The sequence below is a fragment of the Carya illinoinensis genome, chromosome 4 (genome assembly GCF_018687715.1).
Source record: "Carya illinoinensis cultivar Pawnee chromosome 4, C.illinoinensisPawnee_v1, whole genome shotgun sequence".
NCBI classification, from domain to species: Eukaryota; Viridiplantae; Streptophyta; class Magnoliopsida; order Fagales; family Juglandaceae; genus Carya; species Carya illinoinensis.
This window is the reverse complement of record NC_056755.1, coordinates 19302721-19318147: the sequence shown is the minus strand read 5'-3', so window position 1 is coordinate 19318147 and position 15427 is coordinate 19302721. Positions and strand designations below refer to the sequence as shown.

Here is a 15427-nt window from a genome sequence, read left to right as displayed (position 1 = left end):
ATAGCAGTAGGATTGGATCACGACACTCCATCTTCACCCAAAATGGTTAGTGCTGGACAAGGAATCTCAATTTTTACAGTCTACTAGGCCATGCCCACGTAACACAGGGACTACTTATGCTTTCCAAAGCAAGTAACTTGTGGAGTCTAACTTTATGGATACTCATGCAAGTTGGTTTTAGCAGGGAAAACTCCATGGATTCAGTTTCATCCATAAGTAGGACCGACACAGAAAAGGAGGAAGACATTTTTGGAATCACGTTGGCTGTTGATACCACATAAATGAATAGCCCCTTGCATCATGCAGACTCTCTGTATTAACTTAAATGGAACTTTACATATGTCAATATTATTTGTTTATAGCTAAGGTGACAGTGAGACAATGTTGTACATGACAGTAAGACTTACAATGTTATACATAGAAATAAAATGCTATAATCACCTAGAGGAAAATATGGAGTAAAACATGCATGATGTAGTGATTCACGGCAATAATAGAGTATATCTACGTCTTCACTACGTATATTGAATAATATATATTTCTAATTTTATATTTTTTTATAATCTTTTGGGGTAATTATTTGTATTACTTAAAATAAATATAAAAATACCAATAGCAAACCCAAAAACATATCATATTGAGTTAAGAAAACATTGACAAACCTTAATAACTCACCATCAAATTCTAAAAGTAGTACTATCGAAATGCAATGGTATACTAAAATAAATAGAAAAGTTTGATTATATATATATATGAAATAGAAACGAGGATTAAACATACATCATACTATAACAAAAGCTATATTGTCAATTAAATTTTCCTTGTAGACTAGCATTTTCTTTCTCTTGTTCATTTTTGACATTGTTAAACTAATTTGCAGTGTTGTAAATAAACAAGACTACTCGATAGTTAGCTCGGATTCAAATTGATTCCATTATTAAATGGATTGTTTATGAATAAGAAGTTAGAGTCAATTGTTAAATGATACAACTCATTTGAAACTCACTCAACTAGGTTAACATTTATGAGTGGGGGCTATAAAACTTTCGACTCGATTTGTTTGCTCATTCGCATTTAATATTATATATGGTACCAAAATATTCGTTATATTATTTCTTTATGTATAGCTGACTAGAAAACAAAACAATTACATGCACATAGGCACATAGGCACATGAAAAAATACATACATATACATATATATATAAATATATATATTATGGTAGTTATTATGAACATATATGTATGTCATATTATACATTATATAATATAGCTAATATGCATTATATAACTTATAGAAAATTTTGTTCAGACAGTACCCTCTATGTAGCTAAAAGAAAAATAGCTTTTTACATCGCCTAAAATCTTGGCAAAAAGCACAATCAAAGTTGCAATTACTTTTTAGCGTTGCTTACAAATCGGCATGAGGTAGTCTACCATGATTACAAAAAAGTTATAAAATGACTAGAAAAAAGTCATTTATAATACGATTTCTGGTCACAAATAGTTTTATGTGACGATTGTATCATCACAAAAAATATATTTTGCCATGAAAGTCGCACAAATTTGTTTTGGTTGAAAATACTTATTTGCATCGATTAAGATTGATGTAAGTAATTCTTGGTGACAAAAAAATATATATATATTTCCAACGAACTTATATCGCGAGAAATAGTATGTTACCAAATAAAAACAATAGTATTAACAAAATACATAAAAACAATACACATCTGACATAATATTACCATCCATAAAGCAATTACACGAAGTATTTTTATATTCTAAGCAATTACATTACATTTAGGTTAGGTTTGGCAAGTGAGATAAGACAAGGGTTTCTTTCTCTTTTGAGTCATACGGTTACAGTTATGTAGGGCTACATGGCAGTTGCGGTTGCTAACGAACCACAATTGCCTGGCGACATTCCTTTGCAAAACTTGCTACGACTATGCCTCAGCCTCTCCTAGATGTTTCTATCCCATCTCAAATGCCTAAGAACGTTGACGGTGTGTTATACTTTCAATTCTCGAAAGAGGAGATATCACGTTCAGCTTATCCCTTCAAGTATTCCATTATCCTGAAGTTCCTCAAAAACCATCCCTCATTGGATGCCATTAGAGATTTCAAATGCTACCAATGGGGTCTGGAATGCACCCCAATGGTCTCTGCTATGCAACGTCCCCACAACGTCTTTGTTCGCTTATCATCTGAGGATGATTTTCTGAAAGCTCTATCTCATGAAGCTTGTGACATTGATGGTGTATTCTACCATGCTTTTCACTAGACACCAGATTTTAGTGAAGATGAGGAGCCCTCCATGGTTCTGGTTTGGATAGTGCTGCCAGTTTTGCCTCCTAATTTCTATCATGAGTCTTTTTTACGTATATTCATTGCACCCATTGGTAAGTTCATCAGAAGAGACAACCCGACTTATTGTGTGACTTGCACGAATGGAGCTTGGCTATGCGTAGAGATGGATGTAGCTGTCCAACCGATTCCCTTTTTCTGGATTGGGGTCCATGGTATGCCTTCTAGCCGTAAACAAGATATTATATATGAAACACTTCCTACTTTCTGTGGTAGATGTGAAGTGTAGGGACATAATTATCGTACATGTCATGCTGGGAAGGCTGTGAATGGGAAGAAGTCTTAGTTTCAGAAAAAACTTAATTCTATTGGGGAGGATCTGAAGGCTAAGGCCCCTAAGAATGAGGTAGTTGAGCATAATGTTGTGAATCAAAATGCATTCGAGAAGGAACTTGAGTCAAGGGGTCCATCGAACATTCAACAAGATATGAGTTTGGTGGTGATTTCTGACATGGCTAGTTAGACGAAGGTTATTGATGAGCTCTCATTGGTGTAGCCTCCATTGTCTGAGTTGTAGATGGGTGCCTTTCTGAGGGTGCAACGTAGTGACGCTCCATTGGTACAGATGCAAAGTGAGGTTTTTTAGGTTAAGAGTCAGTCTAGTAAGGCTGTTGGCTCTTTTATGTTGGTTTCATCCCTTTCTAATGAGTTGCAACTTGATGTTCTTCCATTGGTGCAGTCTAAGGTCCCTCCGTTGGTGCAGATGTTTGTAACCAAAGCAAAGGAAGTGCATCCTGAAGTAAGGGCTTCTCCATATGCCGCTAAGGCACAAGTGCATGGAGTCCTAAAGCCAGTGATGAACTTCTTCTGGAAGGGATCCTCCTTTCAAATCCTAAGCCTGAACTTGATTCAAATGTCTTGCCTCAAGAGAAAAACTATCACACGGAGTCGGAGAGGAATCTAGTCCCTAAAAGAACATATACGAAAAAACAGTTTGAGAAAGTCAGAAGTTCTACTCGGGTTCACACCCGAACCACTAAATTTTCTTTTTGATTGGTTCCATCTTTGTATGGAATATTATAGGGTTTCAAACCTCTAAAGGTTGGTTAGAGAAGTTGATTGGGTCTCTGACACCTGTTATGTTGTTTTAATGGAACCTTTTACTAGTTTTGATCGAGCTCAATGTATGATGAGGTGTTTGAATTTTGAGAATGGCACGTCGAATGAAGCTATTGGTGGGAAAGTTTGGTTATTCTACAATAATGCCATAGTGGTTCGAATTGTTGGCATGAGCTCTCAATTTTATTTCGACTCATGTTGATGCTGAAAATCGGGTTTTTTTATGTCATTTCATTTATGGAAAATGTAATAGGAGCAATAGACAAGAGTTATGGGCTGACTTGTGCTCGCATCATATTGGAGTCGAGCCTTGTTTATTTGTAGGTGATTTTAACATTATTCGATCTGACTCTAAAAGGCAGGGAGGTCTTCCTAGGACTCAGGTTGCTATGGATGAGTTTAATAGCCTGATTGATTAGGGTGGTTTGATTGATATGAAAACCCAAGGTAGCAAATATTCCTAGTGCAATGGCCAACAAGGGTTATCTAGGAGTTGGGCAAAACTTGATCGGGTGTTCCTAGATGCTGCTTTACTGTCCCAATTCTCTAATGCTATCTGTTCTTATCTTCGTAGATCTACGTCGGACCGTTGCCCGATGCACATTGAATTATTTGCAGACCCTTTCTCTTATGGCCCTTCCCTATTTCATTTTCAGCAAATGTGGATTGACCATCCGAATTATTTAGATTGTGTGCAGTGGGCTTGGATGCTTCCTGTGGCTGGCAAGGGCTTATGGAAGCTTGCTACTAAGTTAAAATAGGTTTGGGTCACCTTCCGAGAATGGAATAAGAGGGTTTTTGGTACTACCTCTCACATTGCCCATCTTGAGGAGCAGGTGGAAAGGCTTGAAAGCCAGCTTCAACATGAATGGAGTGTCGACAATGACAAGGTATTAATCTTGACCTCTCGGGAATTGTCTTCGTGGAGACGTCGGGAGGATAGTCATTTGGCTCAAATGGCAAAGTTAAAATGGAAGGTGGAAGGTGATAGGAACTCAAAATGTTTTCATGCTTGTTTGGCAACTAATACGCGTAAACGCATATCTGGCATGAGAGATGCGGATGGGGCCTGAGTCATCAGAAGCCACCCATCAGGGAGCGATAAAGTATTTCTCTAGTTTTCTTCAAGCGGATTCTCCTCATATTTTGCCGAATCTTTTTTATCTTATCTCGCATGTTATTTCAGATGAAGCTAATGGTCGTATTGCTTGTACTCCATCTATGGATGAAATCTTTGCAGCTCTGTTATCTATTCCTTCTAATAATTCTCCAGGACCTGATGGTTTTGGGGCAGTTTTTTTAAGAGCTATTAGGAGATTGTTAAAGTGGATATCTTTGAAGTTGTTTAAGATTTTTTCCTCTCTAAGAAGCTACCACGTTTCTGCTTGGCCTCATAAATTGTATTAATCCTGAAGGTTGATGTGCCTACTGGGTTTGACAAATTCAGACCGAATAGCCTCTGTTTGGTGTTCTATAAAATCTGTTCTAAAACTCTTGTTAATCGATTGACAGGTCTTCTCCCTAGCATGATCTCTATTGAGCAAGGTGCTTTCATTCCGGGATGTAGCATTTTTGAAAATATTTCCCTTACGCAATAAATGGTCCATTCTATTAACAAGAAATCTCATGGTGGAAATATTATTCTCAAAGTGGACAAGGCAAAAGCATATGATCGGGTGGATTGGTCTTTCTTGTTGGAGGTACTTCGCATATTCAGATTTTCTACTCAGGTTTGTGAGTTAATTCAGGCTTGTATCTCTTCTCCATGGTATTATGTTATGATGAATGGAACCCCCAAGGGCTTTTTTCAAGGAGGTCGTGGTTTACGCCAGGGGGATCCTTTTTCTCCCTACCTGTTCATTATTCTTCAAGTCCTTGCCACACTTCTTAAGAATAGTGTTGTGGAAAAAAGATTTGGGCAATTTTCTCAAGCCAAAGGTACGATTCAAATTTCACATCTTGTGTATGGTGATGATGTGGTGATCTTTACAAATGGTAGCACGAGAACTATTCAGGATCTCTTAATTATCTTTCAGAAATATGAGTCTTGGTCGGGACAGAGTATTAATAGAGAAAAGACTACAATTTTCTATGTATTCAGAAGGTTCTTTTCCTTTCAAGTATCTAGGAGGGCCTATTATTTCGGGGAGGCTCAAGCAAGTTCACTTGGAGGAGATGATCACAAAAGTCTGTAGTAATATCAGTGGTTGGAAGATAAAGCTTCTTTCTTCGGGAGGTCGTCTTATCCTCCTGAGGCATCTGCTTTCCAGCATGGCTTTACATTTATTTGTTGTCCCACAAGTTCCTTAATCTATTATCAAGGAGTTACAACATTTAATGAGTACTTTCTTTTGGGGAGAAGCTAGAGGGAGGGGTAAGAAAAAATGGGTAGCTTAGAAGAATATGTGTCTTTCAATGGAAGAAGGTGGATTTGGTTTGCGTCACCTAAATGATATGCAGAAGGCTTTGCGTATGAGGTTCGCTTTGAATTTAATCCAAGGTAATTTGTTATCGGCTCAGATTTTCAAAGATAAATATGTGGGGTATAAACCTTGGCTTCTTATTGATGTGAATAAAGGCACAAGATTTTAAAAAATGATTGCTAATTGTATTCCTTTGGTTATCGAAAATTTGAAGTGGCACCTCAGGGAAGGCAACCTTTTCTTCTGGTATGATAAGTGGCGAGATCGGGGTCCCTTGTATTCTAATCTTCCAATGGTGGGTAGTCCTTTACTTAAAGTTAAGGAGTGTCAATTGTCAAATTTGTGGAATGTGGAGCTCTTGGTTAGTTTGGTGGGACAGGATCATGTGAATGATATTTTAAAATCTTTAGCAGTTTGCAAGGGCAGATTGGATGTATTGGTATGGATGAAGCAAGATAGTGGTTGTTTCTCTACAAAATCAGCATGCGATTTTATCCATATTAGAGGTTCTGCCAGGACTTGGCATTCTTGGATGTGGAATAGTCAACTTCCTTTGAAGGTTTCAGTTTCTCTATGGAAGGCTTGGCATCATGCCTTCAGTGTGGATGATCATCTCCGTCGTACAGGTGCCAATTGTTTCTAAGTGTGATTGTTGTGATGTTGGTAATTACGAGAATCAAAATCATGTTTTGTTTGAAGGAAATTTTGCTGCTCAGATGTAGCGCTATTGTGGCGCTATCTTTGGGTTACCACTTCGTGGTAATTGGAAAAAGACAGTGTCCCTTTGGTTTCTGTGCCTTGGCGCTCTCAAGGTCGTTTTAAGTTAAATACTGAAGGTAGTAGCTTTGGAAATCTTGGGCCGTCGAGGGCTAGTGGTATTATCAGAGATGATCACGGTAATTTAATTCATGCTTTTGCCTCTCCTCTTGGCGTTGGTTTGAATAATAGAGCTGAATTATTAGCTCTGCTATATGGCCTTAAAGCTTGTAAAGCTCTGAGGATTGGTTACATGGAAGTTGAACTCAACTCGCAAGTGGTGGTTTCGTGGTGGAAGCAACGAAGATGTGGGGTTTGGTATCTTGAGGATTTTTTGGAGGAGATTCTTGGTCTTTTGGATTTGATGGACTGTTTGGTTTGTCGTCTTCAGAGAAGGTAATAAAGTTGCTGATTGGCTTGCAAAGTATGGTGCGACTGGTCATCATATGGAGCACCAAGTGATCGGGGAAGTGCCGAGGCTACTGAGAGGTTTAATCCGCTTGGACAAGTTGGGTCTTCCCTTCGTCACACTGTCGCTACGTTTGATTGCTTTTGTTGCTCTTTTTATTGATTGTTATTGCTTTTTATTCAGGCTTGCTTAGTTTTTTTTTCTTTTCCGAGTGTTTGTTGTTTATTTGTTTTAGGCTTGTTAGATTTTGTTTTGTCGCTAGTTTTTTATGCTTTTTTTGGCTTGTTTTGGCACTTGGTTTTGGGTTAGTTTCATAGTGCTTTATTTTGTAAACCCCCAATTGTAATGATGTTTTCATGATATCCATACACATAAGTGAGGGCTTAATAATAAACTTGGGACGAGACTGTTATGTGTGTGGCTACCAGCTCTTCTTAAAAAAAAAAAAAAAAAAAAAGTAAGATGCGACAAAAAATTCTCATATCATCTCATCTCATCATTAAAAATTTTTCAAATTTTCATACAAAATATAATAAACAATTCAACTTTTTTAAATCTCAATTCAACTTTTTCAAATTTCAAAATAATAACAACATTAAAAATAATATTTTGAACTTTCATCTAAAATCAAAAATTATTCTCTCATTATCCAAACCTACCATTGTGTACAACTTTAGAGCAGGTTTGGCAAGTGGGATAAGATTTAAAATTCTCATCTCATCTTATCATTATAACTATTTCAAATTTTCACACAAAATATAATAAAAAATTCAACTTTTTCAAATCCCAATTCAAAATTTTCAAATCTCAAAACAATAATAATATTACAATATAATATTTTAAATTTTCATTTAAAATAAAAAATTCTCATCTCATTATCCAAACCTTCCCACTTCTCAAGGCACATCAAAGTACAAAGGCTGTAAGCATCTATTATCAAGTACAACATACTAGCAGAAATCTTTGTATTGGGTTCCTTAAAAATTATTCGATGTTACGCTCAAATTATTATAAAACAAAAATTCTAAATATATCAAAGGAAATGAAAGGAGAAAGGCAAGAAGTACTATGTACATGAAATATTGGTCATCTAGCCTTAAGAAGCATAAAACACTTGATAGCATAAATATGTATTTGGTGTGCCTGAAATGTTCATCTGAACGTACCGCGTGCATTTTCTTTTAGCAATAACTATCTTGTGCTTTGAGTTTTTTAGCAATAGTCCATTTGGTTACAAATTTTGTTTATCTCCATTAATAGAATAATATATGCTTTCAAGTTTAGGAGCGGTAATATTCTTATAAATTTTCACGTATTTTTAGTCAAGTGAGATGAACAGAATTTGTAACCTAATGATCACCAAATTTCAAGTCGTCATAGTACACATAGGTAACCCTCAATTGGGGCAAACTATAGGAAGTTACTGATCATGAGAAGACCGATTTTCGATTTCCTTAATTAACTATATATATTTTCTTCAAAATGTTTTAAATTTCTTTTATTTATTTATTTATTTTTTATTAAAAAACAACTTCACATGAAACTTAGACATTACAAAGAATGTTTATCCAGCCATACGGCTTGGGATACATAATAAGGAGAACCATCCCACCACAGCTCTATATTTACAGCATTTCAAGTATGTCTAGCAAGCCTATGAACAACCTCATAATTACCAAGAAAATTGACATATTGAGCACTGCAATCCTTTCTTAATTCTTTCATTTTAAACACTGATCAAGTGTATATTGCTTACAATTCTTTTTAAATGCTAAAATAAGCGTTTTATAGAATATCACCGTTGAATGCTTCTGCCCTTTTTTTCGTAATCAACTAGTGCTTGGATAGGACGACGACCAAAACACATTACTTTACGTAGAATCCACTACATTTGAAAAACCGTACCCAAAGCACAAATAATTTTTTATTATAAATAATGTGGATGGTTTCCACCTTAAAGGTGTACTGGTTGCATCAATATAGTTTATTTCTTTTTATGAAACTATTAAAGGCCCTGTGAATGGGGTTTGCTCCAAGGCTTTGAACCATGTACGCCATGTGCACGTCTAGACGACCACGAGCTCTAGACGATCTACTTGAGCTTCACTTACATTGGATTGGCTTTGATCTTTGTCTTCCTTGGGGAGTCCTGTCTCCGCAGGTTCTATATCAATGGGTTCGACGGTCGCAGTAGCCTTGTTACCTCTGTAGATAAAGTACAAGATCAGCTGCGCGAGCCCTAAACCACAGCCGAGGCCATTTTGCACAAAAACAAAAGGATCACGTCCGAGCAACCCAAACACAAACCAAGAAGTCCCGCACAAGAACACGGACAGTGACAGGAAAAATGGCATGAATTCGACACTCTTAGTTTTAATCACAGTCCTCATAATTGATAGAGGCGAGGCATACATGATGATGGAGAATATGCTCGCAGCAAACCCACAAAACATCCCCCTGGTGTTGCCAGCTTTCAAGGCCAAAAGGGAAACCAAGGCCACGATAGAGAAAACTAAGACCACGAACGAAAAGATCCCAAAAATCTTAGCCTTCTCCCTTTTGGGCGCATATATGAGAAAGATGGCCACGTATATGAGCTCGATTGCCGCCCCGGAGCCATTGATTGTTGATACTAAAAGATTGTTTGGAGACACAAAGGGAAGGCCGTACCATGCAGAAAGGAGGCAGTTGAGCAACGTCATCACGTATGGAACGCCTGAGAATTTTTCTGTGCCTTTATTCTGTATGATCCTCTTGAATGTGATTATTGGGGCCAAGAAGAGAAATAAAGCAGTGATGTTTCCAAATATTCCGAACAAGAAATGTGCGATCTCCATTGTTTTCAGTCTCTTTTCTCTACAAAATCGCGAAAGGAGAAAGATAACCTAGAGATAAGGGTGCGTAGTTCGTGAAAGAATTAGATATATCTCTTTGTTTTAGTTTGCCTGGTACACGGTACTTATGGCTAAGGAGATCATATATATAGAAAAATAATATAGCAGGTCGCGACGTCAATGCCAAAGTCTCTTTGCAAGTGAGTACTGTTTGTTGTTTGCTACATGATTATAGAATATCAATGTTGAGAGTTGATTTGGGCGGCTGCTTTTTGTGTCACAGTTAAATTAATTTAAAAGATTAGAATGCATGCAGCATGGTTTTTAATTTATCTGTAAGTTGTACATCTAAAAACCTAAATGCATGCTGATTACAATTTATTTTAAATATTCCTACTTGTTGGAATGGCACTCCCCTAGTGTTGGCAATTGTGCATGAATTAATATTTTAAGGAAAGGGGCGTTTCCTGGGTATGAAACCAAGAACAAAGCTGCCATGCATTCGATTGACTATTGAAGAATATTATATTAAAGTTGAAGATTTGTTATAGTGTTCAACCGGATATGGATCTTGGTAAACGTACAGCTGTACCCGAACCCATACTTGGGCATGTAATGCGGCCGGGCTATCCACCTGACTTAACCCCAGTCGATATTATTTTTAAATCTGAATATCCAGGTTGAACATAACTTAAGTTTTAACAAAATAAATCCAGATTGAGATCGAGTCGATATATATGGGCATGGCTACAATATTAGATTTATGATGCAAATCATGAACGCCAGTTTAGTAATATATATGTAATTTTCATTGTATTAAAATTTTGTTAATTAATTTATATTTGAAAATTTTCTCGTGAAATTTATAGACTACCCTAAATGCAGAATTTTATCATCCGACAAAATTAAAATTATGTTCATGTGAAACTTCAGAGATCTATATATAATATTGCATTGATTATCGGGTAATTAACTTGACCCTTATTAATATAAGTGCATGGGCGTGTAATTATTAAATTATTAGATTTTCATGATCAGATATATATAAATTTTGTTTATAATTACTATATTTTCATGGCGTACGTATATGTGTATTTGATCTTCCATTAATTCAAAGCCCTACAACTATGACCCACTTATTAATATACATATCCCATTTCTAAAATGTTGGACATTATTGCTAAAAAGTTTAACATTATTGTTTGGGAGGGGCTAGCAGCCGGATGCATGGGTGTAAAATGAACACTTCACTAATAACACTAAGACATGTAGAAGCTTCACAAAGATGAAGAATAGAAGTCATTATAGTGTATCCGTCACACCCTGATTTACCTCCCCCACACCCCCCCCCCCCCCCGCCCCCCCCAAAAAAACCTTCCGCCCCCCCCCCCCCCTCCCCCCAACCCACAAAGGAAAAAAAAGAAAAAGAAAAAAACCCTTCTTCCTCACCCCTCCCTTGTCTCCCTCATGGCCTCACCCTCCCTTATCGCTCTTCGTCCCCCATTCCTGACAGAACAAAAGAGTGAAGCTACTGAAAAGAGAGAGAGAAGAGAGAGAAGCATAGAAGCACAAGCATAAACATCCAAGTTGGATGAAGAATATCACTACAGAACCAAGGAACAGCTTAATCCTTCTCCTGTAAAAAAGAAAAGAGGCTTCACCCAGAAGTATTGTTTTTTATTAGCATATATTACTTCATTTATCACTCATTTTTTCTTCTTGAATAGATCTAGGCCCCTTGCAAAGATCCTTCAATGGAGTTTTTCTTAGTTTGAACCAGTGTACATCTACAATAAAGCTTCTTTTTTTTTTTTTTTTGGTGGTGGGGAGGAGGGGGGAATTCCAAATGCAAATGATTTGGATCCATTTGTGCTAGCTCGACCAACAGAGACCAACAAAAAAAAATAGTCACAACTAGAACCTGCTCACTCTCTAAGATAACCAGACTAATCTTACCTAGACAACTAACTCACAAGATAAATAACAAAATAATCTCAAAATGCAACAAGAAAAAACATATGGATCAAGTGGTTCAGTGTGCTCCAGTAAGTGGGGATGGAATGGGTTTGACGGAATTGGGAGAAGGAGACGATATTGGGTTTTTGACGGAAAGAGATTTTCAACATGAGGAGAAGAAAGAGAGGAAGCGAGGGTTTGAGAATGGAAAAGGAGAGGCTGGACTGGCACCCAGGGTAATCCTCGAAAGACTATTACGTGTCAAAATTTTATTGGATGGTGTAAAAGAGAGCAAAACACCGCGACCTGTTTGAAGCTTTTCCCTTATTGTTTCAGGCAAAAAGCTTTATACATGTAATCAGCAAATTAGATATTCATGATGATCATGATGGTAATGATAGATGGATTCTTGGAATTAATTAGCAATTGAAGAGAGATGCTTAATTTAAAATATAAACCTATTTAAATCAGGGTTATGTCAATATATAGACACCTTACAAATAAATATTAATTAAAATTAAAGAGAGTAGTACATAAAACTTGTGCGCCCTAAAATTATATTTAATGTTACTCTAAAATAAAACCCGATGGAGTAACCGAGTCAATATGCAGTTTTTAATTATTTATAGGAAGGATTACTTTGGGTAATTAAGCAGAAGTATGCATATTTCCCTTTCAAGTAAGACATGAGCGAATTAGAAAAAGTGATCTCTAATATTAATGCTAGTAATTAATTATTAGTGGAAGGGTTAGCTAGGGCTGTTTCTGGTGTGATCTCCTGATGTCATAGAAGGCGCTGTATCTGCAAGTACTGTAAAAACCAAGCCAAATGTACATAATCTGGAAAAAATTATATTTTAAACTTTATTTTCAATTTTAAGAAATAAAGGCACAATAATTTATGGGGGGATATGCATTTGAGACAAGTTGCCAGCATTGCAAACCTCAGGTCTGTATGGAGTATATATATAAATATGTTTGTGTATATATATAGACACACACACACGAATGTAAGCATGTCGTATTAATGAGCTTTTAATCAGTAATGTAATATTCACAAGCAATTTTATCCTTAATTTTGTTATTTTTTAAAATCAAACCGGTCGATTTAGCATATTTTAAGTAGGACTGTGCATACGACCAGGCAAATCGAGTTGCCCGAGTGACCCGACCCGGCATATGCCCAGTTATTAAAGCCATAGATTCATGAAAAAAAAGACTGATGAAAGCCTGGTAAAGTAAGTCGGTTTTGGTTTTGTACGTTCTGAAGCCTTTACTTGTATCTCATAGATTAGTACTATTGCTTAAGTACTTTTAGTTTTAAAAAATTAATATTAGATACAAGTTTAAAATGCATAAATGTTATATAAAGTTTTTGTAAAAAGATAAATTTATTAGAAAAAAGTGAATTTTTTATATTTTTTTAATAAAAAATCCACCTTTCTATAAAGGTCAGCAACAAGACTTGTATATTTAAAACTTACATATATCGTCAGTCTTTTAAAAAATATTAAGTACAGAATAATCTATAAAGTTGCATTTTTTTCATAGATATTAGTCTTTATAATTTAATTTTAGATTTTTTTATTCAATATATGTGCTTTCATCTTTGTCATTTTAGTCCTTCCATTAATAAACCATTAATTTTGAAACATGCATCACGTCAATATCAATGACTAGATGCCCACGTATGCTTCTATATGCCACGGGTAAAAATTAACTGAAAATAAAATCGAAAGAAATAACCCAAAACACAAGACTTATACAAATAAAGCAAGGAACAATTTTTGGTAGCACGGCCTAGATGATGATCAAGCATCGCCAAGGATGATCGAATTCTTAAGATTTGAAACATTTTCTATCGAGTTTGAGATGTTTGTTTCTTTTATATTCACTTGTTAATTATGTTAGTTTTAGATACTTGTCTTTGGATTATTTATTTTAAAAAAAAAAAAAAAAAAAAAAAGGTCTCGAGTTCAATCTGTATGATTGGTCTTATTTTAACATCTAAACTAATTAACATGGAGAATTAATCATTTTCACATGTGCTTTGGGTTATATGCTAGTTTTTTTATGCAAGTAATATTATACGAAACATGCATTCATTTGTACAAAGACTTAGGTCTTATTTGGTTATACAGTTCATATAAAATGAGTATTAATAAATGGAAGATAAAAAAAAGTTATATTCAGGCTTTTGCAATATTTTTTCTAATGGATTTACTACTTTACTAGTCAAATACACGTTAACAATCAATTAAGAGAAGTCTTGATAATTTTTAAGTTTTTGTTGTGCCTTATGTCAGCAAAAAATTAGGAGCAAAAGCCGCAATCTATTTTCAATTCAAATTCAACTAGTAACATAGTGAAATCAATATTTATCAATAAAATATTATATTAAATTAGAATTCAAAATAAATTAAATCTCATCCCACAACCCAAATTTCAGAAATTAGGAACACATAATATTTCTAACAATAAAAATTATTCTAAATAAAGCCATTATAAAATTTGAGGGAAAAAGAGACCCAAATGGGATAAATCTTAGAGTGAAAAACAGTTACCTTCGAAATGTGCAGGGAATTGAAGAGGAAAATAATAGAGTAGCCAACGCCAAGGAAGAAAAACTAGGACTGAAATAAAAATCTAAGCAACAAAAATAAACGTAAAACTGAAGAAGGGAAAAAAAATCAATCTGCCCTTGAATGAAAAAGACGCAACCTATGCACGAAAACTCCAACTAAAACAAAAACACAAAAAAAAAATGAAGGAGAAGACCAACGAACCAAAATGGAAACCTCTACCCAAAAAATCCTCAAAGGAACCAAAAACTAAACTACAGAAAAGAAAAATGATGAAGAACGACTCCGATAAACGAAAACTCAAAGAAAAAAATAGAAACCAGCTGCCTGCCTACCTAAGCTAAAACTTCCGAAAAGAAAGAAAAAAAAAATGTTGAAAACGAAGACTGGGTACACAAAAAAGAAAACCCAAAAAAAAAAAAAAAAAAAAAAAAAAGGAGCTATGGAAGGAACATGCAATCAAAATGAAAACTCTGTCCATAAGAACCAGAAAAATAAATTCCAGCCAAAACGAACTAGAACGCCTCCAGCAAAGGACTAAATATGAAAGAAAAATGAAGCCAAGCAAAAACTGAAGAAGCCACCTAATGCAAACCTCAAGGGCCAACCTCACGTCGACGTCCAAGAGGGAAATACAAACAGAATCACTCTGTCAATGGAATCTCTCCAGTCTCAAATTCTTCATTCGATAAAAATCGACAACTGCCTTTTTTTTTTTTTTCAATCACTACGATTTTTAAAGGATTACATATCATGCTATAATTCAGGAAATAAACTAGGAAAGAATTGCAACATAATCTTATGGAAATAAATTCAGAAAGAATTAACAACTAAACAACAGAATTTTTAAATTAATAGATAAGAATTGTAAACAGCCGAGTAAGTCTCCATCCTCCACGATTCAAGGAGCAGTTTCCATATGGGACCCGTGTTCTGCATTTGCATCAATTGCCGGCCACTTGGAAGAACTTTACTCCGACAAGTTTTGGTGAACATAGGCAGTAAACAAATCTGGGTGAAGTCGCTTTAATTCCAAAGCCTG

At 35.6% G+C, this 15427-nt stretch overlaps 1 protein-coding gene across 1 annotated transcript; it reads right to left on the bottom strand.

Annotated features, from left to right (window-relative positions):
* Nucleotides 1-9079: 9079 nt before the first annotated feature.
* On the bottom strand, nt 9080-9850 carry LOC122306332 (bidirectional sugar transporter SWEET1-like). Its single transcript, XM_043118764.1, has one exon. It carries the CDS (start codon nt 9848-9850, stop codon nt 9080-9082), a length of 771 nt encoding a protein of 256 aa, XP_042974698.1.
* Between the last annotated feature and the right edge of the window lie 5577 nt (nt 9851-15427).